This window comes from Astatotilapia calliptera, chromosome 5, assembly GCF_900246225.1.
Source record: "Astatotilapia calliptera chromosome 5, fAstCal1.2, whole genome shotgun sequence".
NCBI classification, from domain to species: Eukaryota; Metazoa; Chordata; class Actinopteri; order Cichliformes; family Cichlidae; genus Astatotilapia; species Astatotilapia calliptera.
This window is the reverse complement of record NC_039306.1, coordinates 24,478,613-24,499,576: the sequence shown is the minus strand read 5'-3', so window position 1 is coordinate 24,499,576 and position 20,964 is coordinate 24,478,613. Positions and strand designations below refer to the sequence as shown.

Sequence of the window (20,964 nt, the reverse complement as noted above, 5' to 3'; positions counted from 1 at the left end):
GCGTTGCAGAGAGTCAGTTCCCATCTAAGCGATGGAGAATGGACTCTGCATGTGGTGCTGCTGACGTCTCGGTGTGGTGGGGTTTATTTTTGAGTTCCGGGCTGCTGTGGAGTTGGTCTTCCAGGCTGTGGCTGCTGTCATCAATTATTTTGAGCTTCTTGTGTGCAGTTTCTTTTTTTTGTTTCTTTGGGGAGGTGAAATTTGGCAGACGTGCATGCGGCTTCTTTTTACTTGCTGATGAATGAGACTTTTGACTTTGGTTGGCGTTCTGAAACACCGTAACAGACATACCAAGTATGATTTGCGGTTTCACTTTTGATTTGACTTGTGTATTTATTTGTGTGTGTGTTGTCATGCTGGACATGAGCATCCGTGCTGTGAAACAGAAGATGAGCATGTTGTCACCCTTGACAAGTTTGAAGCACACCCTTCTGTATTTTGCTCACTCCGTGCAGAAACAAATCTGTCCTGAGTTTTGTGTGCATATTCTTTTCTCTCCTCACTTCCTCCGGCTCCTCTTCAGTGTTTTGCCTCTTACTTCACCCTCTCTCTCTTTCTCACACACACACACACACACACACACACACACACACACACACACACACACACACACACACACACACACACACACACACAAACGCACACTAACCACCACTTGTGAAGCCCATCGGGGACCAATTTTCCCACAGCTCTCCCTCTTCCTCTCACCCGCTCCCTGCTCTGTCTCACTCCGCTGACTGCTCTCCAGGCACTCTGGGACCCTGGCCTGTCAGTGCGCCATAGATTGGGATGGTGAGGGGAAGCAGAGGTCCAAGCTAGAGAGACTGAGTGCACATAACTGTGTGTGTGCATGTGTGTGTGAGGGAAAGAGAAAGAGGAGTTGAATAAGAAAGCAGCTCTTACTGCTGTAGAGCCTTAATTGGGCTGCTCAACAACAAAAAGAAAAGAGGGAGGGGAAAGTGAGATGGAGCGGGCAGGCTACCTCCATCAGGAAAGTGTGTCTACTTGTTTAACTGATACGGTGTGGGCATAAATCTGTTTACAGACACATTTCGGGTGAGACATCTCACCTCTTAAAGTAGGCCATTAAGTTGTAGGATGAAGGCCCCTGCGCCTGAAGTGATGGAAACACAATTGTGTGCGTAGTTTATCCGGCGCTTTCAGTGAGCAATGTATGGGTTTGTATTGCTTCTGTATAGTCAACAAAAAATGCATGTTTGTGGTCAGCCTGTGCTTTGCAAACCTAAATCTTGCTGGTTGATTGATTTTGGAACCACTCTGACACTTTCTGTGTGCTTGTGAACCGTAGGGGTGTGATCAGTCCCATCGGAGGTGTGAAGGGGGGTCGAACTGCACCCCTGCAATGTGTTTCTGTAGCCGAGGGCCACTCAAAGCCAGTGCTGTGTGTGGACGCTACAGATGAGCTGCTCTTCACTGGATCTAAAGGTAAACACATCGCTAAAACAGCAGCGTTGGAGTGTTTCCTTTGAAATGCATTTTACAGAGTTTATCAGTTGAAATTGATTCCTCTCAAGCTATAAACCAATTAAACTGAAATTGTGCCATTCTAAGTAAACTGTTACTGTAGGATTTGAGCAAATGTTTCTGCGATGCTTCGCAATTTTGTTTAACAGAGTGAGAGGAGGAAGGGATTTTATTACAGTCTGACAAATAGTTGGACTGACTAGTGGACTGTTTGTAATGCATTTGACTTTCTCCCCTCTTTCAGATCGCACCTGCAAGATGTGGAACCTGGTAACAGGTCAGGAGATCGTCACCCTCAAAGGCCACCCAAACAATGTGGTGTCTGTCAAATACTGCCCCTCCTCCTGTCTGGTGTTCTCTGTGTCCACCTCCTACATCAAGGTGTGGGACATCCGCGACGCGGCCAAGTGCGTCCGGACGCTCACGTAAGTTTCATGCAGGGAACCCATCGGGTGGAAAAGTTTAGAGCTTTTTCCCGAATTACAGCCTTGCTTGGAGAGATTTAATGGAAGTGATTTTAAAAGGCCTTTTTTTTTTCTTTTTCTGCTCAGCGATGTGCCTCCAGTTGAAGAAATATGACAAGCTAAAGTAGAGGAAATGACAACTGCTGATTGCACTTACTTCTCTGATTCTTGTGTTTTTTTTCCACCTTTCTTCTTCCTCTTCATCCCCACAGCTCCTCAGGGCAGGTGGTTTCAGGTGATGCGTGCGCCGGCACCACCACCCGCACAATTACCTTTGCTCAGGGCGAGTGTCAGATCAACCAGATAGCTCTCAACCCGTCAGGATCAGTGCTCTATGCTGCTGCTGGAAACACTGTTCGCATCTGGGACCTCAACAGGTACATTTGTTGATGATCTTATCCGTTAATACATTATTATATTCATTGATCTACTCATCAAGTTACTGCTTAAAGACTCTGTGAGTCATTCATGCGAGCTTCATCTATGCACTTAATTTCTTTACTGCCCACTCTTTAAATTCATTTAGACATGGCTGTGGATGTATTCACTTATTGCATGTTAATAAGCCAGCGAGCTGATTAGCATTTGATAGAAGAGCTTCAAAAAGGCTGACAAGAGATTTAAAAAGACGGCAAAAAAAAAGCAGTGCTGAGGATATGAAGCGTGATCACGAGCATGTTTTCTACCAGGAATCATTTCTGGGATCCTGTGGAAGCATCTCTCTCTCCTCAGTTTTTATGCTTCTAGAGGGAAATTATTAACAGATTGGACCAGACAGTTTACGCTGAGGGGCTCAGAACCATTTAATGATGCATAAGAACCCCCCAGAAATGAAAAATGAATGTATTAAACATTCCATTTCTGCCCATGGCTTTGCCGCGTCTCTGCAGCTTTACTTCACTTGTGAGAGAGAAACTGGAATTATTCAGCGACACCTCAAAGTTCGTTCAAATGATGAATTTCACAGACCTTTGTTTCACCTTGTTTTGGTTTCTGCTTGTTGTGTTTGTGTATTTCGGTTTGTGTGTAGGATGCAAGCGATGGGGAAGCTGACAGGTCACATCGGCTCTGTCATGTGTCTCACTGTGGGGCAGTCTCTGCTGGGCAAAGATCAAGTAATCACTGGCTCCAAAGATCATTATGTCAAGGTACAGCTTAAAACAAACCCCACTCATTCTTAATCTATCTGAATATCATTGTCTGTCACCTGATAAATCAAAGATACACACAAATGTTTCCTTTCCTGTCAGGTGTTTGACGTGGCAGAGGGAACTCTGGGAAACGTAGGTCCAGCTCATAACTTTGAGCCTCCACATTATGACGGCATCGAGTGTTTGGCTGTGCAGGGAGACGTGCTGTTCAGTGGATCGAGAGACAACGGCATCAAGAAATGGGAACTGGAGCAACAGGAGCTCACACAGGTGTGTGGATGCTTGCGTCTCTGTGTTACAGGAGGGGTCTGAGCAGACCTCTGTCACTATTCTGAGAACATAACCAACACTTGCTGTGGGTTATTAAAAAACAGGGCTTCATGTGGCAGATGTATTGATTCCCACACACTATGCGAGGTCAGTAGGTCTGAGTGAACAGGAAGAAGACTTATTTTATATTCAAGCGAGTGCAGAATTCGTACATCACATTTAAAGAATGCCTCCTTGACTGCGCATCATCGTAAAATCCTCATGAAATGTGGTACGAACCTGCCTGTGAGGCTTTTACTTCACGATGTCTTGACCGTTATTATCTGCAGGGCAAAGTCAATCTTTCTGCAAAGTGTAAGGAGTGCAGATGGAACGCGGCACAGTGCTCTGGTAGATAATTGCCCTCTGATCCTCTCTGTCAGCGGTGAAGGCAGTTTTAATGAATCGGTTCTCTGGCGAACAAGTGCAGATTAACAGGAAACAAATTAACAAGTCCATTATCCAAAATGTCACAAATTATTTTTCCTGTTACTTTGTTTAAAAGGAAATTATTCCAGTTGCTCATGCGGTTTAGTGTTAATTGCCATGTGGTCGAGTCCTGATGTTCATATGTGGTGCCAGTTAATAGAAAAATATTAATTCGGGGACCTTTTTTTTTTTGTTTTGCATTTTGTGTCCCTGCTTTTGTTTTTGTTTTGTTTTTTGGAGCCAAAACAAACATCCTCTGGCCTTAACATCAGCACAGAAACTGTGCGCTGGGAGCTTCATAGTATGGGTTTCCATGGCTGAGCAGCTCCTGTAGGTGTGTAATAATATAGTGTAGGAGCATCTATCCATATTAATGCATAGTTTAACAACCGTCCTTAAATCCATGAAAAATGATGACAAAAAAGATACTTTAAATGATGGCAAATATTTGGAAACAATCAATCTCAAACCTTTGAATTTCTTCTTGTCCTGTTACTTATTTTCTTATCTCCTTATCTTGTCCTGATTCTTATTTGTAGTCATATTATAAACATTTCTCAGAGAATACTTCCCTTGGAGCCGGAGTACCAACTGACATTTTCCTTATTGATCCCTGTAATTGCGACGTGTCTATCGAGACCGAAGCTCATACATCAGCTTCTGGAGGCGGACACACCGGCGACACAAACGAACATTTTCTGGCCCACTTTGGTAGAGACTGTACCCCCCCCCCCCCGCCCCAGTTATCCGACACTAGCACAATGGTGACAGCGAAGGGCTGTGTTTCCTGTTCAGTCAGTGAACAGCTCCCTGCCAGCGCAGTTCCCCTTCGTGTCTTTACCCACTCTGTGGAGAGTGTCACCATGTGTAATGTGGCAGGAAAGCACTGTGTCAACATTAGGGTGTAAGAGCTCACACGCATCACAGCCGCAGGTAACAAGGAGGAGAGTCAGTGTGTGCGTCTGTGTGCGTTTGGTTGTGTTTATATGCAATTGCTGATTTCTGCAGTGTCTCCTGTGTAGCCCCTGTTGCCTGCATACGTTAATAATGCATAATAATCCACCTCGTGGGTGGATGTGGCTCATTTACATGCATAGTAATTTGCATATGAAGCTGCACTTTCTAAAGTTTAGCAACAGTGCTGTTTAGCCTTTGTTTATAATTTCCCCCAGGGATCAATAAAGTATTCTGATTCTGATTCTGATTCTGATTTTACCCAAATTGACAAAACAAAAACACAAGATATTTTTCCTTTCTGAATTAAATCGGCTCAGTCTTTGCTGTGGTCTGTGGCTTAAGACCCTAACCTCATTTATGAAGCAGCCAACAGGATCCGTTTTACAGCCTTCCTAACTCAGTATTCTCTGTCTAATTATGTAATGGGATCAAACTGTGGCTCGGGGTATAATAGAATATATTACAGTAGAGTCTGAAACTGCACTTCCTTCAGGACCTCTGCTCTGAGCCTTGCTGCTCTGACCCCTCTGTTAAAATGCCGACGCTATAGAGTTTTTTCCTAGAGGGATATGTGAAGCAATTTGTTCATAATCACTATAAACTGTAGTTTAGCGATTCCCTCTGGCTTGATAAATAGCTTAATATACCTTCTGAAAAACAATTTCAAGCGTGCATGTTTTTTTTTATGACTTTATCGACCTGCTTATGCCGTGGATGTCGGAGAGAGCTGTTGCTCTCTGGAGGTGTCGGCCGGCATTAACGCTTACGGTGTGCATATGAAAAAAGTGAGTACATCCAATATAAATTGTTGGCTTTATTGACATATTTACATAGGGAAACACTGGATCCTCATTGAAACAAAGCCTACAGACAAAGCTGACACACTTAAAGATAAATGTGAGGAAGAAGATAACTTTTTCAATGTTTTATTCCACAAAGTTGTAAATGGGGGTAATATTATACTGTGAGATATTAAGTGTACCCTTGGCCTCAGAAGCTGGTACTGCAACCCGTTAGCAGTAATAACTTCTTGTAAATGTTTTGCATAACAGTCTAACAATTTCTGACATTGACTGACTACTTCACCGTGCAAGTTCACTCAGCAGCAGCAGCATCTTTGTGGGTTTTCTTATATGTAAAGCCTGCTTTAAATCGAGCCTCTATAACATTTCAGTGGAATTCAAACCAGGGCTTGATTATGCTGTTGAAAGGGTCATTTCTGGTTCAAGCTACCTTCAGATGGCCTAACATTATCTCCAAGTACTCTTTATAAGATGCAGAATTTAAAGTTGAATTAATGGCGTCTTGTTCCCCAGCTTCTAAGGCTGAAAATGGAACCCAAACAGGTCTACGGTTATTGTGGTCAAACTGCTCTAACTTGATTTCTATGTTATTCCAAACACTTTTCTCTGTCTGTTCATTGGCAAACTGAGTTTTTCTCGAATGTGGTTTTTGGCATCAAAGGCACTTTCTTGCAAAGCCGCCCATCCATCCATCCATCCATTCATCCATTCGCTTCCGCTCATCCTTTCCAGGGTCGCGGGGGGCGCTGGAGTATATCCCAGCTGTCATAGGGCGAGAGGCGGGGTACACCCTGGACAGGTCGCCAGTCTGTCGCAGGGCTAACACACAGAGACACAGACAACCATTCGCACTCACATTCACTCACAGATTCACACCTATGGGCAATTTAGATTGACCAATTAACCTATCCCCGCAAAGCTGCCCATTCAAGTTTAATTTGTTGAATCTGATTATAGACACTGACTGTAACCTGGACTATTCTTTAACACCAACAAATGCAAGAGTTACCCGCAGATCCAGTGACAAAGGCTCAAGGTCACAATTGGCAGGGCCAGCAGTTCTGTACAGATGTTATTATTCCCTCAAAATCGACGTTATTTGCAGAGAGCTTTTTTTGGAGGTCTTTTTGAATTCTTTGACAGAGTCATGGACATCCACCTTTTTTGGAGGCCTGAGAAGGCCCTTTAGTACTTGGCATTGTGACACCACACACTTAAACAGCACAGCGATTACTAGGCCTTAAACCAGGTGTAGATAGCCTCCATTTGTCATTATGTAAAGAGATTGTAATCCTTGGTAGCCCTGAAACTTCAATGGTTTAAAAATGTATTAAAATTTTTGATGAAAGTACTTTCGTGCTTTTCCTTGAGTACCTAACCTTTATGTAAAGTAGCTTTTCAACAAAAATCAGCTGCTGGCTTGCAGGTATGTCAGTAAAGCCGTTCACACGTCCATGTGAGGACATATGGTCTCAGGAGGATATGAGAGATTTCTCTTTTTGCTTTCAAATTGCATTGCTCATGTGCAACTTCCATACAGGGAGTGCAGAATTATTAGGCAAGTTGTATTTTTGAGGAATAATTTTATTATTGAACAACAACCATGTTCTCAATGAACCCAAACACTCAAAAGCCTGCCATCCATGGATTCTGTCAGTGTTTTGATCTGTTCACCATCAACATTGCGTGCAGCAGCAACCACAGCCTCCCAGACACTGTTCAGAGAGGTGTACTGTTTTCCCTCCTTGTAAATCTCACATTTGATGATGGACCACAGGTTCTCAATGGGGTTCAGATCAGGTGAACAAGGAGGCCATGTCATTAGTTTTTCTTCTTTTATACCCTTTCTTGCCAGCCACGCTGTGGAGTACTTGGACGCGTGTGATGGAGCATTGTCCTGCATGAAAATCATGTTTTTCTTGAAGGATGCAGACTTCTTCCTGTACCACTGCTTGAAGAAGGTGTCTTCCAGGAACTGGCAGTAGGACTGGGAGTTGAGCTTGACTCCATCCTCAAAAAGGCCCCACAAGCTCATCTTTGATGATACCAGCCCAAACCAGTACTCCACCTCCACCTTGCTGGCGTCTGAGTCGGACTGGAGCTCTCTGCCCTTTACCAATCCAGCCATGGGCCCATCCATCTGGCCCATCAAGACTCACTCTCATTTCATCAGTCCATAAAACCTTAGAAAAACCAGTCTTGAGATATTTCTTGGCCCAGTCTTGACGTTTCAGCTTGTGTGTCTTGTTCAGTGGTGGTCGTCTTTCAGCCTTTCTTACCTTGGCCATGTCTCTGAGTATTGCACACCTTGTGCTTTTGGGCACTCCAGTGATGTTGCAGCTCTGAAATATGGCCAAACTGGTGGCAAGTGGCATCTTGGCAGCTGCACGCTTGACTTTTCTCAGTTCATGGGCAGTTATTTTGCGCCTTGGTTTTTCCACACGCTTCTTGTGACCCTGTTGACTATTTTGAATGAAACGCTTGATTGTTCGATGATCACACTTCAGAAGCTTTGCAATTTTGAGACTGCTGCATCCCTCTGCAAGATATCTCACTATTTTTGACTTTTCTGAGCCTGTCAAGTCCTTCTTTTGACCCATTTTGCCAAAGGAAAGGAAGTTGCCTAATAATTATGCACACCTGATATAGGGTGTTGATGTCATTAGACCACACCCCTTCTCATTACAGAGATGCACATCACCTAATATGCTTAATTGGTAGTAGGCTTTCGAGCCTATACAGCTTGGAGTAAGACAACATGCATGGAGAGGATGAAGTGGACAAAATACTCATTGGCCTAATAATTCTGCACTCCCTGTACTGTTATTTTTTATTAAACTTTTCTGGCATTAAACACCTTTTTCAGATCGTCTGTTGCAGGTTTTAATTCAAGGTTGTGATACTGTGATCTTAAGTTTAGCTTTTTTTGTATCGATCATTAGCTGGAACCTGTAAAGTCCATTAATATTATAGAAAGAATAATAGAATGATTAAGCAGCTAGACATATTTATTAAAAACAGATGTTGCCAGAGTAGGATCCTTCCTATATTCAGCTGATTATTGTTAGTGTTACACTTTACACATCTGTGAGGGTCAGCTTGGATCCATTTGCGTTGACGTACTATAAATTTCACCATCAGAGGGTGAACACAAGGCTCCATGTGAAATTCCACGTCTGCTTTTATTTTTTTGTGACCTGGAGATACTATACTTGAGAAGGCTGTCTGAGTATAATCCTTATGTGTGAGCACCATGGGCGGGTGTTCAGGTTCTTTCTGTCCTCTGTTAACATCTTTGTCTGCTAGCAGGCAATGTAACCAAACACAGTTTTCATCCAACAGTTACTTTGTCTTGCTGTTTTAAACACACACCTATGTTTATTCAAAGCAATGTGAACTCTGCAGTAGATTATGGGGTTACAGAGGAAATTATAGCTATTTGGATAATTTTCCTCCTAACATTGAAATCTCTCCCAGCTCGGACTATTGTTCAGTAGCAGTTTGTGATTTGCAGGTCTGCTGTAGCATAAATTAACCTTATTTTTAATGGTAAATTGCGTTCCTGCAGAGTAAGAAAAAGGGGAATAAGATATGTTCTGTTTTAAATTGTGCATCTTTTTCGACACATGCCAATCAGCCATATACATTTATAAGTAACTGTTAGTACAAATTAGAGAAGTAGAACAGACAAAAAAAACCCTCCACCAAAACGAACCTGATGGGAACAAAAGTAAGGAGTGACTTTAGAAGAGTGCGCTGTTGTTTTGATTAAAAGCATATCTGAAAAATGCACGAAAATAACATTAATGTCAGAAGCAAATAAAACAGGCAAAAGCAGATTAACATAATAAAAGTTATCCTCCTGTGCAGGTGTTCCACTCTTCAGAGCTAAATTAATCTGCAGCCCAGTAGGCTGAGATAAACAGAATAAAAAAGAAAAACAACAGCAAAGCCAAAGCTTAGGTAATAATAAAAGTTTAATAAAGTCCTGCACAAAATCCAAATAGCGTTTTTGAATATTTCACCTAATTTTAAGAAAAAATAATAAAATAAAATAATAATAAAATAATAAGGTTTAATATCTCCCCTCTGCTAAGACATGGTTCATTATGTTCTTCATTTTTTCCCTTTATTTCATAAATAAATGCAATAAAAAAAACAAACAAGTGTCCATTTAGATGGTCTTTGTCACAATACAAAAATAAATTCTGGAGCGTGCTCTTGAAATGAATACAATTAATCTCATTCTGACAGTTTCTGCATTTTTGTAATGTCAGTGGGGTTATCTTAGCAAACATGAAACAGATATTCCACATTCAGCTCGTACATTGCGCTGCCTTTGTGAAATACTGAATGCGCAGACACACGAGCTAAGAATAACTACGTAATTGAGTCTAAATACAGTCTCTTATTGAGTCTCTCAACCATACATGTTCTTATATGTTGCCTAGCAACAATGCTGTACCCTTTTCCATTAAAAAAATAAATAAATCCTGTTTTACTGTTGATAATTTCTATCCATTAAACACCAAGCACTTAGCATACTTTATAGAACTTACTTTATAGAACACGGTGACCCAGATGTCTTACAAACATACCTGCTTTAAAACCACTGGATTCATTTTTAATGCAATCCCATCTTTCTTTAACTCCCAACATCTCTTTGCTTTGAATTCACAGCAAATCCCAAACGCCCACAAGGACTGGGTGTGTGCTCTTGCATATGTACCAGGAAGGCCCATGTTGCTGAGCGGCTGCCGCGGCGGCATGCTGAAAGTGTGGAACGTCGACAACTTCACTCCCATTGGAGAGATCAGAGGTCACGAGAGCCCCATTAATGCCATATGTACCAACTCAAGACAGATCTTTACTGCTTCCAGGTAAATTTCATTTAAAACTGTGCCCTGTCATAGTATTGTAACTCCATCAAAGTGTCTAAATACATTGATTAGACATAATGTTATGACCACCTGCCTAAAATTGTGTTGGTTCCCATTTTACTGCCAAAACAGCTCTGATCTGTCGAGGCACAAACTCCACTAGACCCCTGACGGTGTGTTGTGGTATCTGACACCAAGATGTTAGCCCCAGATCCTTTAAGTCCTGTAGGTTTGCCAGGTGGAGCCTTCATGGGTCGGACTTGTCTGTCTAGCACATCCTTCAGATGATTGATTGATTGATTGGATTGAGATCTGGGGAATTTTGGTGCCAGATGAACACTTCAAATTGGTTCTTGTGCTCCTCAAACCGTTGTTGAACAATTTTTACTTTGTGGCAGGGCGCGATATGCTCCTGGAAAGAGGCCACAGGGAATACTTTTTCTCACGTACCCATTGTTGGGGGTCAGACCTGACTGGTCTGCAGCTATGCAGCCCCATTTACAACAAAATGTGATGCAACATGTTATCTGACACCGTTCTATTTGAACCAGTATTAACTTTTGGCCATTAGAGTTACAGTAGCTCCTCACATATGTATATTTAAAGTTTGCATTATTCACTATAGCAATCTCACCCTGCTGTCTATAATAGTGCTCAGCATGTGCATTAGTTTTACCCTTTTGTAATGACCGTGATCTAAACTCACTACAAGGGTTGTTGACAGTAAGAGCAACTGAAGGGTGAGTCTATTAAAAGCATGGATGGGGTGTGGAGGTTGGGAACCAGGGAGCGTAGTGCTTACAATTGAGTTTTATAAACTAGTGGATACTAAAATGTTTGCCCTTTGCCAAAAATGTTTTTCACAGTGAAATTCTAAATGATGCTGACTTTATCTCAGGCAGTAATCCGCAGGTATGTGTCAGCAGTGAGAAGGTCATACTCCATCCTATTTTTGGCCAGATTTGTTCTGTTGAGCTCGCAGCGGCATCAGACAAAGATAATGCTTATTTACTTGTAAGTGTGTGATGCAGTGAGACATTTTGTGGTTTCCTCAGTCTGCTGGTTTTTATTTATTTTGTTCACTCCTCATTCAGCTGTTGGGCTTTCGCTTGAGATCGACTAACTTCCCTTCACTTCTTATCCTCGTCTTTAATCTCGCTGTTTCTCGGTCACCTTCTCTGCGGCTCATGTTTGGTCTCTCAAACCGCCTTCCTCCTCTCCTCCCTTGTTCTTCACCCCTTCCCTTCCTCCTGCCCCTCTGCTTTCCCCCGTTCTGTCAAACCCAGTGACTGCAGGGTGAAGCTGTGGAACTATGTGCCAGGCTTGACCCCGTGTCTTCCTCGACGGGTCCTGGCCATCAAGGGCCGAGCCACCAGCCTCCCATGATTGCCTGTTCTCTGCTCACCAATCCTTCCCTCCTCTGGTATCGTCTTAACTTACTTCCTCTTTCTTCTCCTTGCCTTTTTTCTTTTCCCTACTATGAATTTTCTTACGTGGGTGACACAAGTTTGTATCTCTTTGCTTTTCTCTTTTTTCTATTTATTTATTTTTTTGTTGGTGTTTTTGTTGTGCCGGTCTGTTTGGCTCAGTTTGTAATCTGTTCGTGGTTAATGGTTTGATTGCGGACCCCTTCTTCCACAAAGACAAACAGCTTCTTCTCGACTGGAAGCAGCTCACAGCTCTGTTCTGAATCTGTCATTTGTGTGTGTGTGTGTGTGTGTGTGTGTGTGTGTGTGTGTGCGTGCGTGCGTGCGTGCGTGCGTGCGTGCGTGCGTGCGTGCGTGCGTGCGTGCGTGTGTGTGTGCAGATGTATTCTGTCTGTGCGTGCTGGCCTATTAAAAATGACTATTTTGACATTTAGTTACATAGTTGCTTCAGTGAGATTTGAAGATGTGAAAATCAATGCCACCGTATATTTGTTTAATCAATAATGGGCAGTATTTCTGCCGGTGTTCAGCAAACATGGCTGTCTTCAGGGTCCGTCCAGGCTGCGGGGGAGATTTTAAGATGAGAATTGTTTTATTTATTTAGATATAAGCTGCAACTGTGAGTGTATTCATAAAGAGGTAAAAGAGAACAAGGGAAATGGTATAGTTGTTCAACTTGAGACTTCCTTTGATGACAGCAAGCTGAGCCGAAGATGGTAAGATTTTCATTTAGCGTGAGCAGGATGGACAGGATTAGGCTGAGCAGTATGGAGATAGAGTTAGAGACTCAAGGCTGGTTTTGACATGTGCAGTGGAGGGATAGTGGATATATTGGACCAAGGATGCTGAATATAGAGTTGCCATGTTGGAGAAAAAGAGGAAGATTACAGAGGAGGTTCATGTATGTAGTTAAGGACGACATGGAGAGGGTTGAAGTGGCAGAAGAGGATGCTAGAGAAAAGGTGAGATGGCAGTAGACAATCTCCTGTGGCGGAGCAGTCAAAAGAAGAAGAAGAAGACCTTTAGTTATTGAGTTTATATCCCTTGCAGAAACCCTGCAATTAAGATAAGTTAACTAATTGGTGCTGGTTGGTGGTTTTTGGTGCCTTTGGGCTAAGCTGGGTTCTGGCTTTCTGGCTACAGATATTTAGTGCAGTCTTGTGACTGAAGACGTCCTATTTCATAGAAGTGTTTGAGAAAATCACCCTGAGGCTAAAGTGATCTCAGTCATCAGTGAACACTTCCATAATGATCCCTCAATCTATACCTGCATATTCCTTTTGTGAGCTACAACCTCAGAGTAGAAAATAAAAATAAAACAGGCTTTAGCTTGGAAAAAGCTCCATGTAGTGTAACTAAATTCATCCCATGATTCGCTAGATTATAGCAGCAGTAACTGTATGACTTTATCAGTCTTTTGCAACACTTTTATTCTTTTCTTTTTCAGCCTTTCTGTTGTAGATTTGCTGCGGTGCTTGAGGCCATCTGTTGCACACAGGGATGTCCACTCCTGGGAAGATTGGCGCTCTGTTAACACACCAGAAAACTGCCAAAGTTTCTGCTTTTATAGGAGTGCTCACACTTGCTCATGATCAATTAAACCAAGTGAATTTGATTAGCAGTACCTGATTTCTATTTGCCTTCTTAAGTCCTGTGGAAGCAGTAAGGCTGTAGTTAATGCTGTGAAAAAAGAAATGATCAAGTCAACACTTCAAAAACGCTACTTTGTGACCAGTGGGTGACATCACAGCACTACGTCCATCTTATGTATACCGTCTATAGCTTAAAAAATCCACCCAGTCTCTTTCGCTTACCTTTACCAGGGTTGCGCGAGAGGCTGAAGCCTGCTGCCATGGAGCGAGCAGCGGGGTAGACTTTGGACAGTCTTATGAGCAACATATGTGTGTAGTGTTAATTGAAACTGCGATGTTGTTCTGTGCGTTACCCAATTGACTAATACAAAGTGGACCTGAACGGTGAGAATGAGCAAGCGGAACTGTGAAAATGAATCTGCACGGTTAGCAGAGTAACAGTGATGCTGTGGGCGGGTTAATTGGATTTACTTGTTGCAGAGTTATGAACCTGCTCCTAAACTTTAGGTTGGAGAGGTGTTTTTACTATGACACCATGTGGAAGGGTCTTTAATGAAGTCTGTGTGTGTGTGTTCGAAGTGCTCTTTGAAGTTCGTGTCTTTGTGTTGTGTCTGATGTACAATGACTTGTTTTGAAAGCAGGAGTGCCTGATTGATGTTCTGTTATTTTCTCCCCTTTGTTGTGTTCGCCTTGATTTTCGACTGCTCATCATCCCACCTCTCTGTCTCTTCGTCTCCAGCGACAAGACGGTGAAGATCTGGCTGTCAAAGGTGTGGAGGAAGAGGTGAGAACCGGCGGGACGGCGGTTCCTTTGTCAGCCATTTTTCCACAACTTGAGCCACTGATCTGTGACCTGCTCGCTTCTACCACAGAAATGTGACACTGAAATCACAGTTTCCAAGGCGATCGGAGTGTCTTTTTTTGTCCTTCTTTGTCACAAGGCAACACGACAAAGCCGAGGTGAAATATGTAGTCAAAAGAAAAAGTCTTTGCCTTTCAGATTGTTTTTTACTGCCAATTTGAAAGTGCCATTCAAATGTGGTGCTACTTGGAAAAGATAAACAGCATCGTGCCTGGCTGTGTGTGTGCATCAGGCAAAAAGGGATTCTCTCCTGACATGAAAACTACTGCAACTTGGTGTCAAATAAATGAAAAAGTGTCCTTCTGTTCCTTCAAACAGTGAGCTGGACCTGCTCAGAGACATGTGTATTCATGCATCTGTTGTTTGAAAATTAAGACACAGCCTGAATTTAAAAAAAAAAAAAAAAAACCCAAGAGGGACGCTAAAGAACTGAGACCTGTGTTCATCCATTCGGGAGCGTTGTGGCTGTTAGGACGCTGAACACAAGTGGACAATCATACTGTGTGTTCACAGCAGTGGATCAACAGACTATCTTGGAAATACCATCACTTAGTCTTCTGCTTTTGACTGTGTTTTCTCCCTTTACGATCAACTTCCTCTCACTATCTTAGTGGAACTTTATTGTTTTTCATTTTTGTAATATCTTGTGTTAATTTATTATTTTCCCTACCTCAGTTGTTTTGGACTTACAGTATGAGGTGGGAGTGAACATTTTTACGGGTCTCCGTGTACAAAAACACCTGGTGCTCCACATATTGAAGTCTTTTTTTCTTTAATGCTCTGAGTAGCTCCTGGTCTCTGTGTGGATTTGTCCTCTGTGGGCCTCGGGTTATCAGACTGTCTGGCTGCTGACCTTGCAAATAGGAAACACGTCCAGTAGCACAACCGAGGTAGCACTGGTCCTGGAGGACCCGAACAGACTTTATTATCTGCTCTGTGAAGTGCTAACTGCGGCAAAAATAAGAAACACCCCTGCAGATGCACACGACACAAACAGAAGACGCTCCTCACACGTTCTTGAGTGCCGCATCGAGGGCAGAGAGCCAGATCATTATCCAAACCAACCTTCAGTGTGTGTGGCTCATACCTGCCATTTATCCTCGACGCAAAGCATAATAGGAGCGCTACTCGTTTCCCCCGGCCTTTTTTCCTGCTCCACTCTGATCTTTGAGGTTAGTAAGAGTGTCAGACTGACCAGCCTTACTGAGGAGTCCACCTCTTTCCCAGCTACTTCTCCAGGAAGCCAATTTAATTAGAGGTCTCGCAGCTCTCGCCAGCTTTTCAGGCAAGATTACTTGGGTGAAAGTAGGTCATAACTGAGAGGGATTTATTATTAACATCCCAATTTTCTTCCACCCACTATTTGCTGCTATACTTACAGACAGGAATAAACTTCCTATACCTGTGCACTGATGTACAAATCTGTTTATGTGGCAGATTATGTGTGTGGGCAGCACATACATATGCACAAACTGTGGACACACACAAATAGACAATTTCAGAGGATGTTTCGGTTATCCATCTTGCCTGATAGGTCCTGGCGTCCCTCACTGTGTTGATTTAGTGTCTCTTTAATGAAACGGATTCAGCACTGCCATGTTCCACTGAGACAAACGTACACATCCATACATGTCGACGGGTGACAGCGACTCTTTAAAGTAATTTAAAAATCTCCTTTGTTTTTTTTTTGTCTGACACTTTAAAATGGCAAGCATTCACATCTGTTTATTAACTTTTCCTGTACTGCTCCAAAATGACAAGAGCTTCTTTTAACACATAGATGTCTTACCGTTCAATTACAAAAAAACAGCAACACACAATTCACACTCTCTTAGTATTACAGCTAAGCTTCGTTCAGTTAGGCAATATCACTCGGTTTGTTAAAAAAATAATATATTGGTGATTTAGTGCACTTTTCCTTATAAAAGACCCAGAGACATACAGTATGTAGTTGAGTTAAGTGATGCTGGGATCATAAAACAGTGTTCACGTTCAAAAGTGTGCTGAGAGTATGAAGTGCTTTCAGCAGGCTTTCTATCAACTCTGCTCTGATACGTGAGTATGTTCTGCTGCTGTTTCATGTGTCCAACATGAGTTTGAAGCTGCTTCCACTCCAAAAACAGTGACATGCAGAAGTTTGAGCACCCCCTTTAAAAATGTCTGTTAGTGCCAATGGCTTGGCAAGTAATGTTTGTAAAAATTTTATTTTAGCGTTTTTTTGCAAAAAAAGGTTTCCCCAGCCACTGGCTTAAACATAAGACCAAAGCTCGATTTATTGACTTAAGTATTTATTTTTTTCATCCAACCAACTGAGCACTCAAAGCTTTTTCTACAAGTTTCATTCAGAAAATTCACTTTCTACCACTGACACAGAGTCACACTCCAGTGGCACATTGTGGCTAACTTCAGTATCCTGGCCAGGGTTTTCCCGGCACGTGGACTGAAGGAGTCAGGGATCGAGCCACTGACTTTCTGATTGGTAGACAGCCCACTTTACCACCTGAACTCTCCCCAGACGTCTTTATACACTGTGACCGCAAACTTCTGTTCTGACTTCATCGGTCCACCAGACTTCTCTTTAGGATTTCTAGACCTCAACTTAACCATCCATCGTTCCTTTTAACCACCATCTCTCATTTATGTTTACTAACTGACCGCCTCCTCAAAAACACTTTCCTATCTTCTTATAGCTGTTGCTGTGTGGGCATCAATTATTTACATTTTTAGAGTGCTAGGCAGCTGCTGAAGGAGGACAGTGACTGCTCTAGTGTTGGAGCATGAGTATTTGCAAAGCCTTTAATAATTTGCATCATCATCAAGCCACGGCCCAAACGACAGAACTAAGGTCTGAGATCTCAGATCTCTTGGGATGCTCAAACTTTTGCGTGCCACTGTATCGGGGTTTTGGAGTTCTTTTTTTTAGGTGGGGAGGTTGTAATGAATGCAAACATTTTTATGGGGTCAGTATGATGAAGCATTCTTGGGTGTTATTTTTGCTATGATTAGAAACTCAGGTAAAGGTTGAAGGATAATATTAGTCATAACTTGACCCTGTGAATTTAGCTAGCTTTTTGAATCAAACAAATGCCTTGTTTGACAGATTTTTTTACTTTGAGAAAAATGGTACTGTCAGTCTGTAAAATAGCCATTTTCATGTTTTGATTTTGCATCTGATTCCCTTTACTTGTTATCTTTGTACTGTGCTTTTGTGTACAGAGCGTACACAGTTAAGATAGCATCTTCCCAATTTGGCCAAAGAAGAAGATGTGCACTGAATTTTGACCATAAATATGTACAAAATAGGGTATTTGTATAGTAGTTTGAATATAAAACTGGACTGAGTGTTGAAAAATGTGATCAGTGGGGTAATTAAACTCCCAAACTAACAAGTTGTATACTTTGACTCCACCGTACACTATGTATTTATCTGTGCCAATTAGCCAAACTGACCCTGCTCACCAGGTTGGTGATGTGTTTCACATGGTAATAATGCTGAGAAAGGATTTAGCTCTTTTTTCAAAACATCTCCATATTTCTATTTAATGCTAGGATCTTGTAGTTCTGTAGCTTTAGGCACTCTCTGTGGTGCCCTGTGCTTGTACATTTTCTGAACGATGCAGATGGTGCTGATCAGAAGTCCAGAAACACCTTTGGGGGGGAGGGGTAATTTAAATGATGTACACCTGAATCAAAATCTCCTAAATGTCTGAATTTGGACTTGTTGACTGTTAATGCGTCACGCAAAAGATGCAATACAAAAATGATGACTCTGCATAAAATCTACTCAGAGAGTTATTATAAACATGCAGAAGCAATAAACTATCATCTGACCTTGGATCAGCCCAACCTTGAGTTGCCCCAAACTCTGAGACTTGTACTTCAGCATCACTTCATTACTTGACGATGTGTAAATAGTTGTGCCAATTCCTTTTCACGTATTACAGAGGAGATGCCGTTGAGATTAAGTGTCGCTCCTTTCTCATTGGCTGACTTCAGCTGAATCTCTGATAGCTAGATTTAGTCATACTTTGAAAATGAACACAAGGCTGTTTTGCAGCTATGTAATTAAGCCATGTTTTAGACTCAGTTTACAAAGAAAAGCTCCAGCCATGAAAAACATACTGAAAAGAGGACATCCATTTAGATCTGTAGTAGGAGTAGAAATGAGTAATAATAATGTTTCTGCTGATATATTATGTAAGATAATAATTCAGTCATAAAAAAGACAGATCCCTGTTGTCCCTTTTTTTTATAATCATGGGAAGAAGAAGTTGTAGATTTTTATAGCTTCAGCTGATATGTTGCTTAATCTGTAAAACCCATTAATCTGTAATCAATAGGAATCTTCCTAAAGACTAATTTTGCTAGTAAGTTAGATGAGATAAAATAATAACATTGGCCAGACATATTTTGTGTGGAGCTATATGAAACCGTTAATCATGTTTAATTGTTATCAGTTAGTATTTTAAATTTACTTATCTGTATAGCACTTTCTGCCATGTATAATGTTGCAAAAACAAAAAGTATTTTGCAGTGGTGGCTAACCTTTGGCTAACCTTAGCAGGGCTAGCTACAGTAGCGTTGGGCTCTTCCTAGCATCCACATTCCAGTGCACAGTATCGTTGCACATCACGTCAGATGCCTGGTTACTTTCCAGTTTATCCTGACAAAGCTGACATACAGTCTCTCTTAATTTAGTTTTTTAAAATTCTGCACAACAGCACTGGCTAGCATGGTTAGCACCAGATGCCACGGTGGCGCAGCAAGTTCTTTGAACCAGTTATTGCCGTTGTACATGAAGAAAAAAAGGACAATACATTTAACTGACTAGCACTTCTAGCACTGATTAGCAAGAGCAGCAATATTTAAATGTCTAGTCGACTAGTTGCACATCTTGTTAAACATTAAATATCCAAAAGCAGCACCCCCAGTGTTAGTTAAAAAAGCAAAGCTGCGAACAACAAAACAAGCGCTCACACAACCATTTGCTGAGCCCCACTACAAGTTAGTGTTGGTACATGTTCACAGTTTATGTTGATAGCTGTGGAAATCCACAGCTATATATAAGGACATACTTGGACAGGCGTCACAGTGGTTTGATTTATTTTTATCTATTCTTGCAAGGTCATTTTCTTTTGCTGCAGAAAATGTAACAAAAACCCAGCGAGCAAATCTGATGCTCTTTAAAACAGGTTTCAGTGCTCATTTCCCTCCAAACCAAATAAAGATGAGGGCAGAGCTGCTTTTGTTACTCCTTGCTCTCATTGCTGTAGTTGTTCCAGTTCTGAACAGGTATTTTTGTAATGTAGCCCTACACAATGTGAAATTGTCATTTGGTTTAGGAAATAATGCTAGGGTACTTCTGTAGGTGGTAAACTGCTTACTTGCTACTGTCATTTACTTCTGTAAAGGATAAAATAGACAGTGCTACTATTGTTATCTCTTTACACAGGATATTGATCACAGTAGAGGCCCGTTCACAATGTTTTAGCATGTTTACAAATCCAAATTCGCTTTTTCTTATTACATTTTTGAAACTATGACTTGGTCTGTTGCTGTTTTGGTGGTGGGGCTTAGCAAATGGTGAATTGACTGAATACAAAATATAAATCTATTCGTTTTCACAGGCAAGAAAATTCAACATAGGACTACAGAACAGATTGGAGAGTCAAGCTGCCAGTCAGACCAATCGTGTGATTACCACCTTTAGCCCTTTGTTTCCAGCCCAGCCGTCTTATGACTGTATGGGGGGGAAAAAAACTCAAGTAGTCAGTCTCTCAGCATTAGCCTCATGCCTCATCCAACAGGCCTTACTGCCTTATCAAACAGAAGGTGCACGTAGGACATTGATAATCATTCGCCAAATATCCTGAATCTCTGATGACTGTAGATTGTCCTACAGATTGTGGAATTCTGTTCTTAGTGAGTCACCGTCTCTGCTTGCTTTATCATTATGGCTGAAAAAGACTTTCAACTTTGCCTCAGGCTGCTGAGAGGATAGGATCGTGTCTAGGCACAATCAAGAGGGCACTTTACGGCTCTGCTGCTTGTCAGTGAATCTCTATCACACACCAACACACGTCTCCTCTGCAGCGGCTCGAGTGCTTTTTTTCTCCTGGTGTGTGTAGCATGGTAACACAATATGTGGCAGTGTCTGTGAAAAATGTACTTATGGGACATTCATGCAGGGTCAAAGGTCATGTGTGCCTTTTATTGCACAGACTACTCCCTCTTAAATGACTGTAAATATCTGTACTTTTTTTTTTATATATATATATGATAATGTGCATGCAACCAACCCATGTAAAATAGGTTTGAACTGTAAATAATGTAAATAAATATTTAAAGAAGGATCCAGTGTTTCCTCAAGACAATAAATCAGTTCAAAACAAGTGCATTTTGTGGTTTTGAATTCAATGCGATGTAATGTTTGTGCATCCGGCTCAGATCTTTTAGACTTCTTCTGTACGCATTTTGAGTAGTTTTTCAAGCAAAATGTCATCAACATTCACTGATTTTAGCCCTTTAAATGTAAGAATATGCGGATTATGTGGTATTCCTGTACCAGATATATCTCACTAAGCTTGACGAATGAGTAATGAGCA

General features: G+C 41.7%; 1 protein-coding gene across 8 annotated transcripts in view; it reads left to right on the top strand.

Annotated features, from left to right (window-relative positions):
* kif21b (kinesin family member 21B) overlaps positions 1-18,597 on the top strand; it is a 65,770-nt gene extending 47,173 nt beyond the window's left edge. For 6 of the 8 annotated variants that reach the window (XM_026168369.1, XM_026168367.1, XM_026168368.1 and 3 more), the window contains 8 exons: positions 1,310-1,446; positions 1,730-1,910; positions 2,162-2,326; positions 2,980-3,097; positions 3,200-3,370; positions 10,279-10,478; positions 11,765-11,901; positions 14,237-18,597. In XM_026168369.1, the coding sequence (XP_026024154.1) occupies positions 1,310-1,446; positions 1,730-1,910; positions 2,162-2,326; positions 2,980-3,097; positions 3,200-3,370; positions 10,279-10,478; positions 11,765-11,864 (1,072 nt within the window). In that variant the 3' untranslated portion in view covers positions 11,865-11,901; positions 14,237-18,597. The remainder of the gene's footprint in view (positions 1-1,309; positions 1,447-1,729; positions 1,911-2,161; positions 2,327-2,979; positions 3,098-3,199; positions 3,371-10,278; positions 10,479-11,764; positions 11,902-14,236) is intronic. The other 2 variants (XM_026168373.1, XM_026168371.1) reach the window with 1 other exon arrangement.
* Positions 18,598-20,964: the final 2,367 nt, after the last annotated feature.